Source organism: Apostichopus japonicus, chromosome 17, assembly GCF_037975245.1.
Source record: "Apostichopus japonicus isolate 1M-3 chromosome 17, ASM3797524v1, whole genome shotgun sequence".
In the NCBI taxonomy this organism is placed as follows: domain Eukaryota; kingdom Metazoa; phylum Echinodermata; class Holothuroidea; order Aspidochirotida; family Stichopodidae; genus Apostichopus; species Apostichopus japonicus.
In genome coordinates this window covers 6147961-6164576 of record NC_092577.1, presented here as the reverse complement: position 1 = coordinate 6164576, position 16616 = coordinate 6147961, and the positions used below count along the sequence as shown (strand labels likewise).

Here is a 16616-nt window from a genome sequence, read left to right as displayed (position 1 = left end):
CATCTGCATCGTCTGCAGAAACAAAAATAACGCACATCACGTGATCTTTCGCAAGTAATGTACATATTGGAAATGTCCTCGCAGGCTCGCCTGCACCTTGAGTTTTTTCTTAACAGTATTTACATGTTTCTATTTATCCATAGTAGGACTGTGAACTACATGAACCATACGTACTGTTACAGGTCTTGTTAAATCAAATTTATTCGGATGGAACGCTTGAGTTATATATGCGTTACTGTGTTAGGTCGATTTACAATTGCAGGTAGCTCTATTACTGATTTACTATTTTACTACAATTAATTCTTCTTTTTTTGGCTCTCTTCTGATAAACTTGAATGATCCTACAAACACTATATCATGAACCATAAACATTTTATACAAAGCGCCCTCAATTTAGCATACTATGTAACGGGACCTCTGCTGATTATGTAAATATTGAATGAATAATAAACTTATGTTATCAATTTGTCAATAAAACCACTCTCCTTTGGAGTGTCATATATCAACAGACTGAAGTCTAGTCCAATACCCTGGTAAGTGTTGTTGGTAAGTAAATGTCAGCACAAAGTTCACAAAACTTGTTGTTGACATTGAGTAAATATATCTTTATTGCTTAATATAAGAGAAGAAGATATGGTGACTAGGTTATAAAGTAGTCAGCTGTAAAAGATTAACCAATCAGCGGCAAGCAGATTTGATATAGTGGCTGATAATATTTACCTGAGACATTGATCAAACAAGTCACCCTCGGTACGTTTATTTTATGGAAAAACCGTAAATTGGTACAAGGCACGGATCCGGAAGGGGGAGGGGGTTACAAATAAGTATTTGTAAGACCTTCCACGTGTAAACCAAATTATACACCTCATTTTATATTCAAATAACTATGCCTCAGAATACCACATTTCACGTCTAAAATGTTACTTTTCTGGGGAGCCTTTTCCAAATCCTGAATTCACCCGGGCCAATTGACAGCAGACGATGCAAGACAAATTGCTTTACCTTAAAGCTATCCTTCACACATATCACTTGAAATTACCATAAAAGCGATCAATATTGGCTCTAAACATGCTAACAAAGTCGAATAATGGTCACCCATGTCCATTTTGCATTACTCTGTTACCCTAACATCAATCTCCTATTAGACACATTATATTGTCTATTTAGTCCATTATTACTGTCTTGACAGGCTCTGGGTACTTTTGAAATCATTTATTGACTTTAAACTATTGACAGGCTTCCGTTCATTAAAATGCTGTTCAGAATAACGAGAAAAAAGAGCAAATAGTTTTGGAGACTGGAACTGGACTGATGTGCTTCACAGATCTAGAAGAGGGTCTAGCTGATATCATATTACTACCCTATGTTTTTCATACAGCGATTTATTGTCACATATTGACACGAGCAACGTCACTCATACATTATTACCAAAGTTTTCTTATAGCGCTTCTGCGCTCGATATCTTTCTGCGTAGCAGCAACGCTTTTGCAGTACTAGAAATAACTTACTTGACATGTCCCAAATAAATATAATGTTTGTGTTAACTACAAATATATCGCGCTAATATCAATATCAGCATTTTCTTTTAAAATATAATATTTCCCTCTACGCTAGTTACTAAGCGACTCAATTGAAGATAGGTGACAACGTGTAGTTTAAATCAAACTATAGCGTAAACGAATTGACACAAAACTGTGTTTCATCGACATGGCAAATAGTTGATCACAGCATGAACACAAGTTATGGACAAATAGAAGTGGAATAAAAGGAATATGATACATGAAATAATAATTTAAAGTTGGAAGTACGTTGTGACTAATCAGAAATGTTTCAAGTTTCTAGTTTCTGCTGTAAATCTTGATTTTAGAGGGCGCTCGACATTATCCCTTTAGATCAGTCTCTTCGAGGAAGTTCTTTCGGAAATACTTCCGTGGCCACTTAAATCGTAGTTTTTTGTTGTTGGTGGTGAATTTTTCTTCCGACGAGATTAATCTAATGAGTGCGGTTACGAGCATTAAACCTGCTGTTATTGTTAAATATAAATCTTACAGTGGCATATACACAAACCAGCTTTAGGAGAGAACAGATCATCATTATTTGATTCCAGATTCCAGAGAGTCAGCTCACGCATTCACAGCAACGAGGCTCAAAGTGATCAGTAAACACGGTATATGGCCCTGGTTTCCATGTTTGTTTGGGCTTGGTGACACCAGTTAACACTTTAATTATCTTAGTGAATGTGTCGCCTTGGGAAAGGGGCCTTACGTAGAGGAAGTACCCCCTCGCATTTAAAACTTCTACCTCATTACAGGTGCTTAGTTGCAAAATGATGTTATACAGGAGAAGACAATGATCAAAATCATTCACATATCTTTTCTTCGCCTCTGCGTCAGCATAAAAATTCACCCTGCGTGTGAGTGTTGTGCATTTACGACATCGTGTTATTTTATAGCATAGTTTTGTACACTGTACAGATAACGCATGTTAGGACCGACAGTTTAAACTCTGTTAGGATATACATGACAGCACCCTCGGATAGGACGCTGGAGAGCCTCATTGAAACCAAAATGACTCGATGAAATATTAAATGAATTTATTCTGTGAGTTCACTACATGGCGTGTAGAACTTCAGTTTACATTCCTTGCGAGACAATAACAATCAACATATCTATTTAATCTGAAAATGTTTCAGCAACTTGATCCTTAAAAATGCTTTATTTATTCTATCAATAACCATCACTTTATCATAACCAACCTAATCGTGTGCTGCTGTCAACCTATTTGAGGGCGTATGTCATATTCGGTGTATAAGCGACAACCAACTCGCGGACGAATAACTTTTACTTTGGAGGGCGCTTGACCATCTCATTCTTACAAAGGGTGAAAATTAAAACCAGACAGATCAAACACCAACCTTAGTTATGAGAGTTCTGAATAATCTGATAAATATTGATTAATGTGATAAATATTAAATAATATAATAAAATTGAATAATCTGATAAATATTTTGCATTGTCGAATTTATTTGAATGAAATTCTGTTTTGTTCTTTTCTAATAAAACTAAACAATCTCTGCCTAGTTTAGAAAGTTTTTCGTTTGTCCATTCCATTATCTCATTCTAGCATGGACGGCGGAAGAGTTTTAAATCCTGAGCAGTGTAGGGGGTGGGGGTAGTCGGGGGACGAACTTTAATGGGCAGAGGGGTTTGATGGGAAAGACCACCAAGTTACATATACACTTTCAGGCAAAAATATTTTCTGTGCATGCCGTACCACAAAAATATTTTCTGTGCATGCCGTACCACAAAATACAACATTGAATATTCTGTTTTAACAAAAGACAACATTCTAATTGTGTTGAATTAATGTATTCAACAATATGGTACATCATAATTTAAAAAAAAGTCCTTTTTACAAAGTTACACAATTATAAGAGGTCATTTTTATTAGAAAAGATCATTTCGTTTTACAAAGAAGTGCACTTTTGCGGGGTACTTTAATTATTATAAATAATATCGTTAATATCTACCCCGACCATCCCCCTCCAGACACAGACACATCACTGCAAGCTTCATGTTCGTGCTCTGAATTTGGTCAATATTACTATATGCTTGTACAGAAGAGTTGCAGGCGACGTAATTGGCAGAACAAAGTTCACAATGATACTTGTTGCTGTTACTATGTAAATAGTGTAAATAATCTTCAGTAAGGTCATTGTGCAACAGAGACATGCTATGTAATCTAACTAATTAACAGGAACGGATAGCCAATCAGAGGGAAGCAGATTAGATAACGTATCTGGTACATTATACATGTATATAATCAATATCAGACAATCACCTTAACTCAATAGATAGAGTATTAAAATAGAGTATGTATATATCCATACATATGTAACCAAAAATAAGTTAGGGTTAGGGTTAACCTAACGAAGACATGAAGAATATAGGCGTAGGAGGCGTGGGGCTGGGGGGCTGCAGCCGCCCAACCGATTTTTTGGGTGAAAATTCGGGCAATATGCTGAGAATTTTTCGGGCACCTACTGGAAGAAGAATAATATGCAGTGTGTTTTTCAATTTTTGGGGGGTGAAAATTCGGCAATATGCTGAGAATTTTTCGGGCATCTAGTGAAGGAATAATAATTTGCAATGTGTTTTTCAATTTTTTTGGGGTGAAAATTCGGCAATATGCTGAGAATTTTTCGGGCATATACTGAAAGAATAATACTTTGCAATGTGTTTTTCAATTTTGTGATGAAAATTCGGGCAATATGCTGAGAATTTTTCGCGCACCTACTGAAAGAAGAATAATTTGCAAGTGTTTTTCAAATGTTTTGGGGTAAAAATTCGGGCAATATGCTGAGAATTTTTCGAGCACCTACTGAAAGAAGAATAATTTGCAATGTGTTTTTTCAATTTTTGGGGGGTGAAAATTCGGCAATATGCTGAGAATTTTTCGGGCACCTACCAGTAGCGGAGCGTCCATACAGTCAGAGGGGGCGGATGCCCCCCTGGCGGACTGAAATGGACTGCTGGCGCCCTTTCAGCTTTTTAAGACTTTCTACTTATTCGCGATTATTGACTTTTTTATTGCGCTCTGAAATACCTATTGACATTTGTCACATTTTGTTGGTGCAATTTTCTGACAAATGGCGATGACACCTAATTATTCTTTCGTTTATCTGCAAATTAGCAAGGCCTGGAAAGGGTCATTTCCGGCGATCTAGGAGTAAATTTACTCAACAAAATTCTGTATGCTCCGCGCCAACCTGTGATGGCGCTCCGCTTAGATAGTGTCGAAAGCGCCCCTATAGACCATTCTCTCCCCCCTGACCAATACCCCTAGCTCCGCCACTGGCACCTACTGAAAGAAGAAGAATTTGCAGTGTGTTTTTCAATGGTTAAACTTATATTATTATCATTATTGTTGTAAGGACTTCCCCAATAATTATAACCAATATGGAAGGGTAATAACACGGAAAATGATTTTATGTTATTGGCATGTGATGCAATAACTGATGAATGCCTATATGATATGCATAGTAACCTGTGGAACGCGCGCGGAGCGCGCCAAAAAAATTTGGTTACATTTTTCGGGCAAGTCGTTACAGCCCCCCCTCCCACCCCCCAACTCAAATGAGGCTCCTAAGCCTATGATGAAGAATGGAACATTTCAAAGCTGTTTCTTTATTTATCAATTATTGGTGATTACCATGAAGGTGCAATTGTCTATTAATTTGCTATGAAACTGAAATAATGGTCATCCATGTCCAATAATTAAAATTACTTTCAACTATTCCATTCTAAACATTTCCCTCTTTGGCACAGTATCTATCTGAGCCCATTTTAAGCCACTAATCTGTGATTGATACACTCATTCAGACATGGTCGTACACAAGGGTCCCACCTTGATCCCCTTGTAAATCAAAGCATTATACATATAGCAAGAATAACTCAAAATAATATTCTCCTGCACCCCTTATGAGGATGAATTTCTCTCGGAAAAATAATGTTTTCGAAAAACAAGAATGTCAGAGAAAATTTATTATCTTAAAAGTAAAAATGTCTCAGCTTAGGTCCCAGGATTCCCAGCAGAGATCATAATACATTTCGGAGTAATTCCATTCCTTCCAGTAGCTAAAAGGGTGGGGGAAGAGGAGTGTAGGCAAAGAGAAGTCTCTCCCCACCCACCCCCCCCCCAAAAAAAAAATCGAGGGACGAGACGAGAAGGTTGGACAAAAAAAGTAACTAACAAAAGAAAATTAGGGATGATATACATATGTATCGATTCTGGATAGGCTACTGTTAATAGCACGGCGTATTCTGCCACAGATCAAGGTTTACCTCATTAGTCAGTCATACTAAGCATAAAACGAGATTTATCCGAAGAAGTTAACTTTGATTCAGTAATACTTTTAGTAAACGTTCCGTGCGTCTTAAGACACTAGCGTGTCGTCTTCAATTAAAACACAACATCTGTATTTGGGTCTCTGAGATCTGATATACCTGTATATACCTATCCTAACGTACTAGTATGTACTTGTAAATATGTTACATCGTTAATATATACAGGACCGTAGCCACAATAAGCAGTGAAATATGCTGTTTCTTTACCTATATGAGCCTTACATAGCTGTATTATTATAAATATACCTTGAAGAGCAATTTGATAGATTGGAAAACTCATCTTTTGCCTCACTATTTGAAATGGACCTCCGCTAGTCAAGCTAATAGCCTATATTTGTTTATGAAAATCATGAAGAATCGATAATTACGAAAGAATCTGAATAAGCCAATAAGAACACGTGGATAAAGCTCATGATAACGGGAAAATGAATGAGCCAATGAGAACTTGTGGATTAATCCTATGATGATGGGAATCTGAATGAGTATATATATATATATATATATATATATATATTGTGTTTATAGTACGCCGTGATCTGCCTCTGCATAGCACAAGATTTCATCGAACAAGTTAACTTTGATTCAGTAATTGACTCTTCTAGGCAAAGTTCCCTTGCGTTATGTGGAACCGGCTTGTCGTCTTGAATGAAAACAACATCTCCATTTGTGTCAATGATATATGTACACCCGCGTTTGCTGCTTGTATACGTACTGTTGTGTACAGTAAATGTATATAGTACCGTAGCAAGTGGTAGAAATGGGAACACGTGCCTCCTCCCTTCCCTACCCCCTCCCTTGCTCCTCTCCTCCCGTCCCAATCCCCTCCCCTCTTCTCCTTCCCTTACCCTAAATGATGTGGAAAGTTGCTGAATTCATAACACCCGCAATCATATTCGTATGCACCCTGGATAAGTATGGGGCCCCTAAAAATGATGGGCTATATGTGACCAGTGAAGAGAGGGGGCCCGGCATTGTCCTTGGGACCGGACCTGGCATTCGACGCATACAATCGAGTGCCCAAGGGGGTGGAGGAGGGCACGTGGGACATAGCCCCATCTCGGATCGTCAGTCAGGGGATGTGGGCTATGGCCCCACCTCGGATCGTCAGTCGGGCGCAAGGGTGTAGGTGAGTTCATGTGGGTCATGGTTACATCTCCGATCGTCAGTCGTTGGGGAAACGATTCACTCGGTGGATTGTTGCAATCATCCTGGTGAGAATTGGACCCTTGATACGGTTGTATCATCACCATTTCTATTATGTTATCATTTATTAGTAAACATTGTGTTGAGTGTTACTTATATGGACCTGCTTTATAGTCTAAATATGCACAGTGCACAATTTTATGTCTAAATTAATACTTATCTTCCCGGTTCATGGATTTCCAGACTCCCATCTCATATAGCAGCCGGTTCAATAATCCAGTTCAGTCCCCCTGCTCTATAAAGTCCTTCATCCGCCTCTGGACCTTTCACAAAAGTTCAGGCTCCAATACCTTAAACAGTAGAGAGTAATTGATACCCAGCTCCTCAGGCGGGTAGCCAGGGGGAGTCGGGGGGACCGCCCCCTCCCCCCCTGAGCATATCATTTTTGTATTTTTTTTATGATATCGCTAGTAATTTCAATATAGAAAATGCTTAGATGCAACTTACAAGGTCTGGGAAGTGCCATATCCAACGATCTGGGAGGCATTTTTGGCAAACATTTTCTTGTACGCTACGCGCCAACAAGTGGCGCTAAGCTTAGATAGTTTGCTTACAAGCTTCGCCCCTCCCTTGACAAATTCCTCGCTAAGCCCCTGCAGCTCCCCCTTCCCCCACACACCTTTGATATCCTGTGAACGCCATTGCGCTAATGCACCATATTGTCGACTAACTGAAGCATATAAAGTTCTTTGAATGAAAGCAAAATGATATTCTCAGATTTCTAACATCTAACCTGTTCATTACAGTAATTGTTGATGACTTAAACTATAACTTTGTTCTTCCGTTCATTAAAATCCTATCTTACTAGTTAATCAACAACGGAGAACTTACCCGGACGATCAATGTGAAGAGAGCAAAATATTATTTGTTTCTAGAACGGGACTCTAATCACAGACCCTTGCAATGGTATCTTACGTGTTAGAATCCCGCTCTATAGCTCATTATATCTACACACTTTTTTTGTCAAATTGTGTATAATTTCTTTCCTTTTTTATATTGTGTTACGAACAGTGGTTTTTACGTTGTTTTCATTTTCGTAAACGAATCTGTAGATTTCTTGACAAGACAAATTCATCAGAGTTGGTCATCGCCGCTTGTAGTTTCATCTACACAGTTTGCGTACTTTTCAGGCATATTACGCACATAGGACAAACTACATTGGAAACTTACAATGGTTTGTATTAATAGACGTAACTGAGAACAATGCATATACGTACAGCAGGTACTTTAGAACGTCTGATATGACAGAATAAACACAGCAAGGGATAATATATCAGATATGAATTGTATTATCAGATAAAGTCTTTGATCCTGTGAATTATTAACAACAAACTTTGAAACCAGTTACAACTATAGACTGATTCCTACTGATATCTATTAAGCATTCAGGTTCGTACGTTAGAACGTCACATGACCTACACGACGCCATCTTGTCAATTGGATGTTCTTCATTCCTGTTTCCATATGTTCTTCTTTCGTGATTTTCATTTGTTATTAAAGTATTAAAGGATTCTAGACTTAACTTTTACTCTGGATGATAAACCTCAAAAGCGATGATCGTGCTGGTAAGTAACGCACAGGAGACAGTAATGGTGTGAAGCTATATATATGTACTGATATACTTAACACTTCATTCATTAGACAGGCTATGTACTAATATACTAATCACGTCATAACACAGTATATGTATTGATATACTAAACACGGTATTAATAACACAAGCTATGTACTGATATACTAAACACGTCATAAATAACACAGGATATATGTATTGATATAGTAAATACGTCATTAATAACACAAGCTATGTAGATATACTAAACACGTCATTAATAACACAGGATATATGTATTGATATAGTAAATACGTCATTAATAACACAACCTATGTACTGATATACTAAACACGTCATAAATAACACAGGATATATGTATTGATATAGTAAATACGTCATTAATAACACAAGCTATGTACTGATATACTAAACACGTCATAAATAACACAGGATATATGTATTGATATAGTAAATACGTCATAAATAACACAGGCTATGTACTGATATACTAAACACGTCATTAAAAACACAAGCTATGTACTGATATACTAAACACGTCATAAATAACACAGGCTATATACTGATATACTAAACACGTCATAAATAACACAGGCTATGTACTGATACACTAAAAACGTCATTAATAACACAGGCTATGTACTAATATACTAAACACGTCATACATAACAAATGCCATGTACCGATATACTAAAAACGTCATAAATAACACAGGCTATGTTAAATGTATGACAACATATTACTATATATACACTTCTAAGCAATTTGAATGTATGAGAATTATAATCCATGTCTGTATGATCATATTTCAATATCGATTTAAATATTTAATTAATGTGAAGGGAAGGGAAGAATTTTAAGCTCATGTTCGTCAAACTCTTATTATGTTAATCCTTGGATATTTATTCATTAATGCAGCTACATCATATCTCTTCCAATTGAACATGTGCTATCCTTTTACTTAATTACTGTCAGACCAGATCATAAATATACTAACAGTGAGTCCTATCGAAACAGAAATGGAGAATTGTAATACTTTTATAGCAGGGGTTGCGCCTTTAGGCTTAGGTCCAACTTAAATGAATGAATCGGGATGGAAATCATTAAATAGATTCCTCAAGGTATAGGCTATTTTCAGCTTGCAATTATATGCATGAGAGAGATGCATTTGTCTTACTTTCTATCCGTTCGGAACATGGAGTAAATCATGTGGGATGAATATGGACCATAGGATCAGTTTTACTCAGATAAATCTAGTGGGAAGTTTATGGAAAATGGTATAAGTTAGGCATATATGTGGTAAGTTTATAGAGAACATTGGATAAGTTCATATAGGCTTACCCGGTGGGAATGTGGTTCTTGGCAGTAAAATTCCGGTGAAACATTACAGTATTCTTAAACTCTACAAAACTTCCTGATAATTAGGAAGAATATTCAAACAAAAGAATAAGCAGATTAAGTTTAAGAAATTAACTGATTTTTAAGATTTTTTCTGTTTTATTTGATAGCAAGCACGTGTTTGATATTTTTGCTTTATTAGGATGACCAGAACGATGCATGGTAAAGGTTATTTTACTAAAATTATTAGAAAAAATATAAATCATGTGAGATTCAAACTAATATAGCTTATAAAAGAACTGTTACTATTCTTTTCCTCTGCCCGAGTCTCAGTCGTGCCGCAGCAATTTAACTTAGGCTAACAATTTTATCCTGGTAGGCTAATACTATGCACACGAATGTGTACTGATAACAGTGTGTCATCTTGTTCTCAAATTTCATCAAATAAAGATTACTGAAGGAAGAATCACTGAATTTGATTTGATCATCAACGTTAATATTTCGTCACGTGCGCGCTTCGTATTGTTGCATTGTACACATTAAAGACCAAATTGGAAAATGTTTAAAAAGAAAAAAGATTTAAACCCCATTCTTACAATGAACCTTGACTATAGTCAAACGTATGACGTACGTTTTTAACTGATGTCACTATCGATTATCATCGATAAAATAATAAAAATTAACTCAATCAGATTCTTTAACATGCAAATGAATAACCGTTGTATCTACGATTATGAGAGAGCCTCGCAATAATTCCGAAGCTCACCATCTAGACTGAAAACCTACAGGTGATATTCTTAAAGGAGATCACGAATGTTGATAACAAAACAGAAAGTTGAATTTTTTTCAGGGCGGGTTAATATTAGATTACTTCAAAGGTCGATGTTTTGTGAACGATAAACAGTAAATAAAAGATAAGGAGATGTTAAACTTTAAGCAATCTTTGTCAAGCCAGAGACTTGTGGTTAAGTGACTGGTTCTGTTGACTTATAGAATTAAACATTAATTAATGATAATTTTCTTAAGTTAGTTTGAACCATGCATTATGTATCAATATATATTCAACAGATCATCGCTTTGAAAGATAATCATGGATAATATCACTCAACGGAAAAGAAAAGTGAAGACCCAAGTTTATCCCGCCAACCAGTCACGAAAGTTGTTGTGACGTCATAATCGATGGAGCGCCTTACATTGCAAGGTATTTTGTAATTACATAGTTTTGTATTAGTAACTTAAGCATAAGGAAGCTGATGTTTAAAATAAACATTGATAAGGATTTAAACATCAGCATTGTAATTACTCCTACAGTGTATGATCGAGAGTCCAACGTGATTTTTGTTATTGTTTTCATTGTTTTGTTTCTACCTGATTAAATTGACCTAACCGATTGGAATTGTTATATGTAGATATGAACGCATATAAGGCGATATACAATTGCATATAACTCCAATTTAACTTGTATATTTTGTCGTTCACAGCGATTTCAAACAGATTGCCAGCCATAATTGTTTCCAGTTTATATATAAGCACTGACACGCCCCAATTTTATTGACCAAAACGTAATGTTTACATATCAAATTTTGCCTTTATTTTCAGACAAAAAAGCCATACTCATCAGTTCTCTGAAGAGCAGGTATAAACTACAATATGACGCAATCCAGCCCATACCGTACATCAAGGACAGACTATATTGTGTTGACAAGGTATTTGTTGAGGGCGGTACAGAGATCTGCATAGTAAAAGGAGCGACGAAGGAGAAAAAAGGAACATGGGTACGTGTGGACTCGTACAAAGATATATTCACAGACACTCGAATGATAGCCAAACGGCGCATCATAGAAGCAGAACCCGGGTATGGTAAGTCAACAGTGACCCTACAACTCGCCTATGATTGGTGCAACGGTGTAAAGGATTCACCTTTTAAAGACGTAGAGATTCTAATTCTTCTCCGGTTGAGGCAGCTGAACAGCAAGATATCTATCTATCAAGCAATTAAACTGTTCTTAGCACCAAACGATCCCCGTATCAAATCTTCTGATATTAAAAATATCATTGAAAGCTGTTCTTCTGTTAAGGTACTCCTGGACGGGTATGACGAGTTTCCTGATAGGGACGGAGCTACCGGAAGTGACGTTGGACGTATCATTACGAGGAATCTGTTTGGGAATATTGACGTCACGCTGACTACCAGATACCTGCCGAAGGACTATGACAAATCAAACACAAAATATGTTAGGTTAGTTGGCTTTGACGAAAAAGCACGTGACCAGTACATTCGCAAGGCTGTTACTGGGGAAGACGAAGAAAGCGTTGCTAAAATTAAGCGCAATTTGAAAGCAAACCCGATTTTGGATGACCTTTGTCAAGTGCCTCTTTTATTTGTAATGTTTTCTCACATGACCCACGAAAAGACACATTTTCAGAAATTTAAATCAGTTACCGGTTTCTTTCGCTACATGATTAAATGTTTCCATAGTCACATGAGAAACAAATCACTGGACCAACACGCAAAGGAACACATGAGCGAACATGAAATGGAACACGACGAACTGAGTAAAGTAGCATTTGAAGGTCTCTGCGGTGAAAACCAACAGTTATCATGGCGTAAGGATGGACTCTGTACACGACTAGGTCAAGGGTTTTGTCAACATTATATTGCAGTTGGTATCTTGGTAGAGGAAGAAGTTTTTGCTGAGACAAACGAACAGACTTCTACCACAGACATACAGACAAGGACTGACTTAAGGTTCTATCATCAACTATTCTGTGAATGGTTTGCGTGTTTTACACTGGTAGAAGTTGTAGCTGCTACAAGAAATGCATCTGAGCTGAAAAATGTTCTTGATAAAGTGGATCCATTTAATCTTCAGTACCTCTATAGATTCACCTGTGGGATAAGCCCAGCAGTTGGGAAGAGAATAATAGAATACTTGAAGAACAGGGAAGACGGTGATAAGTTTGCCATCCTCTGCATCCTGGAACAAACTGGTGAGGTAGATGGAATCAAGGACACCGTCAGGGATCTGTGTTCAAGTCAGGTTTACATCAATGGAGATTCATACAGTAGACTACTACAGAGATCTACCATTCAGCTACTGGAGATTGGTGCCAGATATGACGTAAGTATTAATAATAAATTAATATTTTACACGTTTTATAGATTGAGTTGATAGACATATTACCTGAATTCCAGTGTAGCTGTGACACAAATTCAATTAGAGTAAACACGCTCTGACAAATGAAAACTCAAAGTAAGATTCCTGATAGCATCTTTCATGCTCTCTTCACGTGATGGAATCATGGTGGAAATATGTGTTGAATGTATATTGTATAGTACAGTTAAAAGAAATACCAACATAACATTAACAAGAAGACCAAATACTTCCTTTTACCAGCAGAGCGTTGCCACTTAGTAAATGACAGATCGTTAGTTTGAAATGATAAGAAAAACATCGTATTTGAAGCACTGAGTGTTCTAATTCATGCAGTTATTTGACCTATTTTACAGGTTTCTGCATGTTAAGTTTCGCTTCCAATTTCACCAATCATAACGTAATTTACGAAATATAGGGTGAAAAAGGGATCAAACAAGGCCACAAATAGTTAAATAATGATTCTGTCCAACCCAGACAACTTTCTTAATCTTAAAACACATTCGACGAAAAACGAGGATGTTTCTTATTTTAAACTTTAAATGTTAATTGATGCAAAAAGGTAATAACGTGTAATAGTGCAATCACGCAAAAGTTAAATAATACGTTATTCTGGCGATTAAAGTCCCCACGAATAATACATAATACATGGTTGAAACCCTGCAGTACCCTTTGTCTAGATTTGATGTTTGTTGGGGGAGGGGAAGGGAGGGGGAAGAGGATAGGGAGAGCATGAAATTTGACCTACATTCATTCTAGGGATGGGTCGATCATCATTACAACTTCATCTGTGGAATACAACTATACATTATGCCAATGTATACAACATTAAATTAGTGCAATTTGGAAAAACAATCTGCAAGCACTGGAAAGAGTTAAATGAGTCAAATGTCAACTAGGATAGCATTGAACATGGCACCTAGACAGTTGGGACAATTTCCTAATGCTACTACCTCTCTAAACTATACTCCAACATCATGCTTTCTGAGCACTAGTATTGTCAGTACAAACAGTTCCTAACCTTGATCTGATTGAAACATGATATTCATACATCTCATACTGGCAATATGAGTGCTCTGAAGTTAGACCACAGTATAGAAAAAAATGTCCTAACTGGGTGGATTCACCCCATGGCTTCATGCATATTCAAAGTTATCTAAAAGCCATCACTACTGGAAATACTAGTTATATGGGGGTGTAAGATCTAACTATATAGGAATTGCTGATAGCAGATGCCTGGAGAATCCCTTATTCATTCGCTCTCATCTGATTTATTGTATTAAAGGGTCAAAACAATACCAAGATTACAGGTGGCAATGCACATATAACTTCTAAGATTTGATATTTTAAGTTTTTTAATTTCAAACACATCCATGATCAGACCAAGGTACATACAACAACAACTTAGCTTGCCTGACATGTCGGCAATAATTATTTTCTACAGAAGTTGAAGGTTACTTATGAACTGTTAATTTATGTATTGTATCTATCAGTAGCTGTCTCCACTTTTGAGAAATCTTCCATCCACTACTACATACTACAATAAAGTAATTGTGTTTAGTTAAGTTTGTTACTGTAGCTCTACACAATTAAATAAGTGGAATCTTAAAAAGGGCAGTTGATGTTATTTATAGAACTAATAATGCAAGCTTCCTTCACCTGCATGTGGCCTGTAGACTTAATCAAATGCATCCAATACAACCCATGATCATTTCACAAAGTGACTGTTTAGAAATTATTATGAAAAGACTCACCAGACTCACATTCACAAAGGAAGTTATGTCGGCAGTGATGTGTTCCCACTTAACTTTTTCGTTCACTTTCTTGGAGGAAATGTACAGAAGAAATGTACAAAGCTGTATCACCTGGAGGTTAAGAAAAAATACAAAATAATTCAACTTTCCATTTACAAGATTCATCAAGGTGAAAATTAATCATGTCTGTGATCATTTTTGTAACAGACATCAATGTCTTTCCTTGTGTCTTATTAATAAGTATATATGAATATTTTGCATAGCTTTATTGTAAGGGCAGGATATACATTGTTTTCTATTTCTGTTTTTATATTTGGGTTTGTTGGAATGACATAGCTAACAGCACATAACTAATATAATTATTCAAAGCACCTCAGCTGTTTTTCAAGAATATGTTTAGCATCTGTGCTAATCAATACAACTAGTTATTTAAAACAGTTGTAGTTGTAACTGATGTTACATCCGAAGAGTTTTGAAGCCCCCCCCCTTCCACCGCCAATAAAACAACTTTTAACAATTACTGGAAGTTTTCTACCAAATTTGTGAGCTATCTGCAACAGAAAATAGATGTAGAAAGCACATGTGCTTGAATTTGATGGAAATATCTCTTGAATGGCCAGTACTATAGCTGAAGTGCAAATAATGTACATCTTTAGACAAAACACATTAAGAGAATCTATCAACACTATTAAACAATGGGTAAGAATGGAAATCTGAATTACTTTGGTTTTTACTCTGAGGACATGCATAGAGTCCAAAAGCTATCTGCATGTCTTGTATTACTGACTGACAGCAACATATGCACACATTACAGTACAACAACCAAATACTTCTACTTGTAATCCCTTAGTATATAGCTCATTGACAAATGGCATAAAAACTTGATTATCTTCAGATTTAAATTTGACATACATTTTCTTGGGTTTTGGAAGTACTGAGATGGGAAGGGTAGGAACGGTAAGGATGGAAAAGGAGAAATGGTTCCTGTTAGTCACTCTGCATTTTATTAAACAAAGACTTAATTGTGACATATAGCAAGTGGAAACACATAAGCTTCAGACAGTGTGATCATAGCAACAACATCACTGGTTCACTTGCTGAGGCAGTTGTGCAGGGTGTTGTTCACTTTTACATTATATATAGTAACAAACTCAATACATGTCTCCATTAAAACAGAATGATGGAGACGTATGTCACATATTAATTTTTTTATAAATGTCTTAGCCTTGGCAAATCGTGGGTTTATATCAAAAGGAACTAATATCACGTAGGTACTCCTAATACTGGGAGGAGCTTACAGGCTACCTTCAATAAAACTAACCCTATTCAAGTAGCATACTTTAGTCTTGGGATATTGAAGTTGATGGTAACTCAAGTTAGAAGGTATATCTAACGTAACTACTGGGCCAATGGAAGCCTTACTATGTATTGTGTACTAAAGGTTTGGTCAAGTTTAACTACTTGTGACAATTCATTCTTTAGTTTGTAACTGAAATATAACAGTAAGGATAGTTCTCCTCATAATATAAACCAGACTTTAGAAGTGTTCTAACTTAGCGTGGATATGGGTCTTGTTTTGTTTTAAGTGACTCTATTTGATAGTACGGGGCCATGAACTTATGAACTAAATTTATTGTTTAAAAGCCTGTCATACATGTTACTGCCTATTTGCTGCCTATTTATGAAG

At 36.5% G+C, this 16616-nt stretch overlaps 2 protein-coding genes across 15 annotated transcripts in view; one reads left to right on the top strand and one right to left on the bottom strand.

Moving 5' to 3' along the window:
* LOC139985117 (NLR family CARD domain-containing protein 4-like) overlaps positions 1-16616 on the top strand; it is a 468217-nt gene that overhangs the window by 267884 nt on the left and 183717 nt on the right. For 3 of the 12 annotated variants that reach the window (XM_071999331.1, XM_071999330.1, XM_071999329.1), the window contains 2 exons: positions 11089-11221; positions 11620-13142. The exons of 7 other annotated variants lie outside the window; for them this stretch is intronic. In XM_071999331.1, the coding sequence (XP_071855432.1) occupies positions 11200-11221; positions 11620-13142 (1545 nt within the window). In that variant the 5' untranslated portion in view covers positions 11089-11199. Of the gene's footprint in view, positions 1-8486; positions 8675-11088; positions 11222-11619; positions 13143-16616 lie in introns of those variants that run through there. 2 more of the 12 variants (XM_071999328.1, XM_071999334.1) reach the window with 2 other exon arrangements.
* Positions 1-16616, bottom strand: part of LOC139985143 (uncharacterized) — a 272368-nt gene that overhangs the window by 118357 nt on the left and 137395 nt on the right. The gene's annotated exons all lie outside the window — the stretch shown is intronic.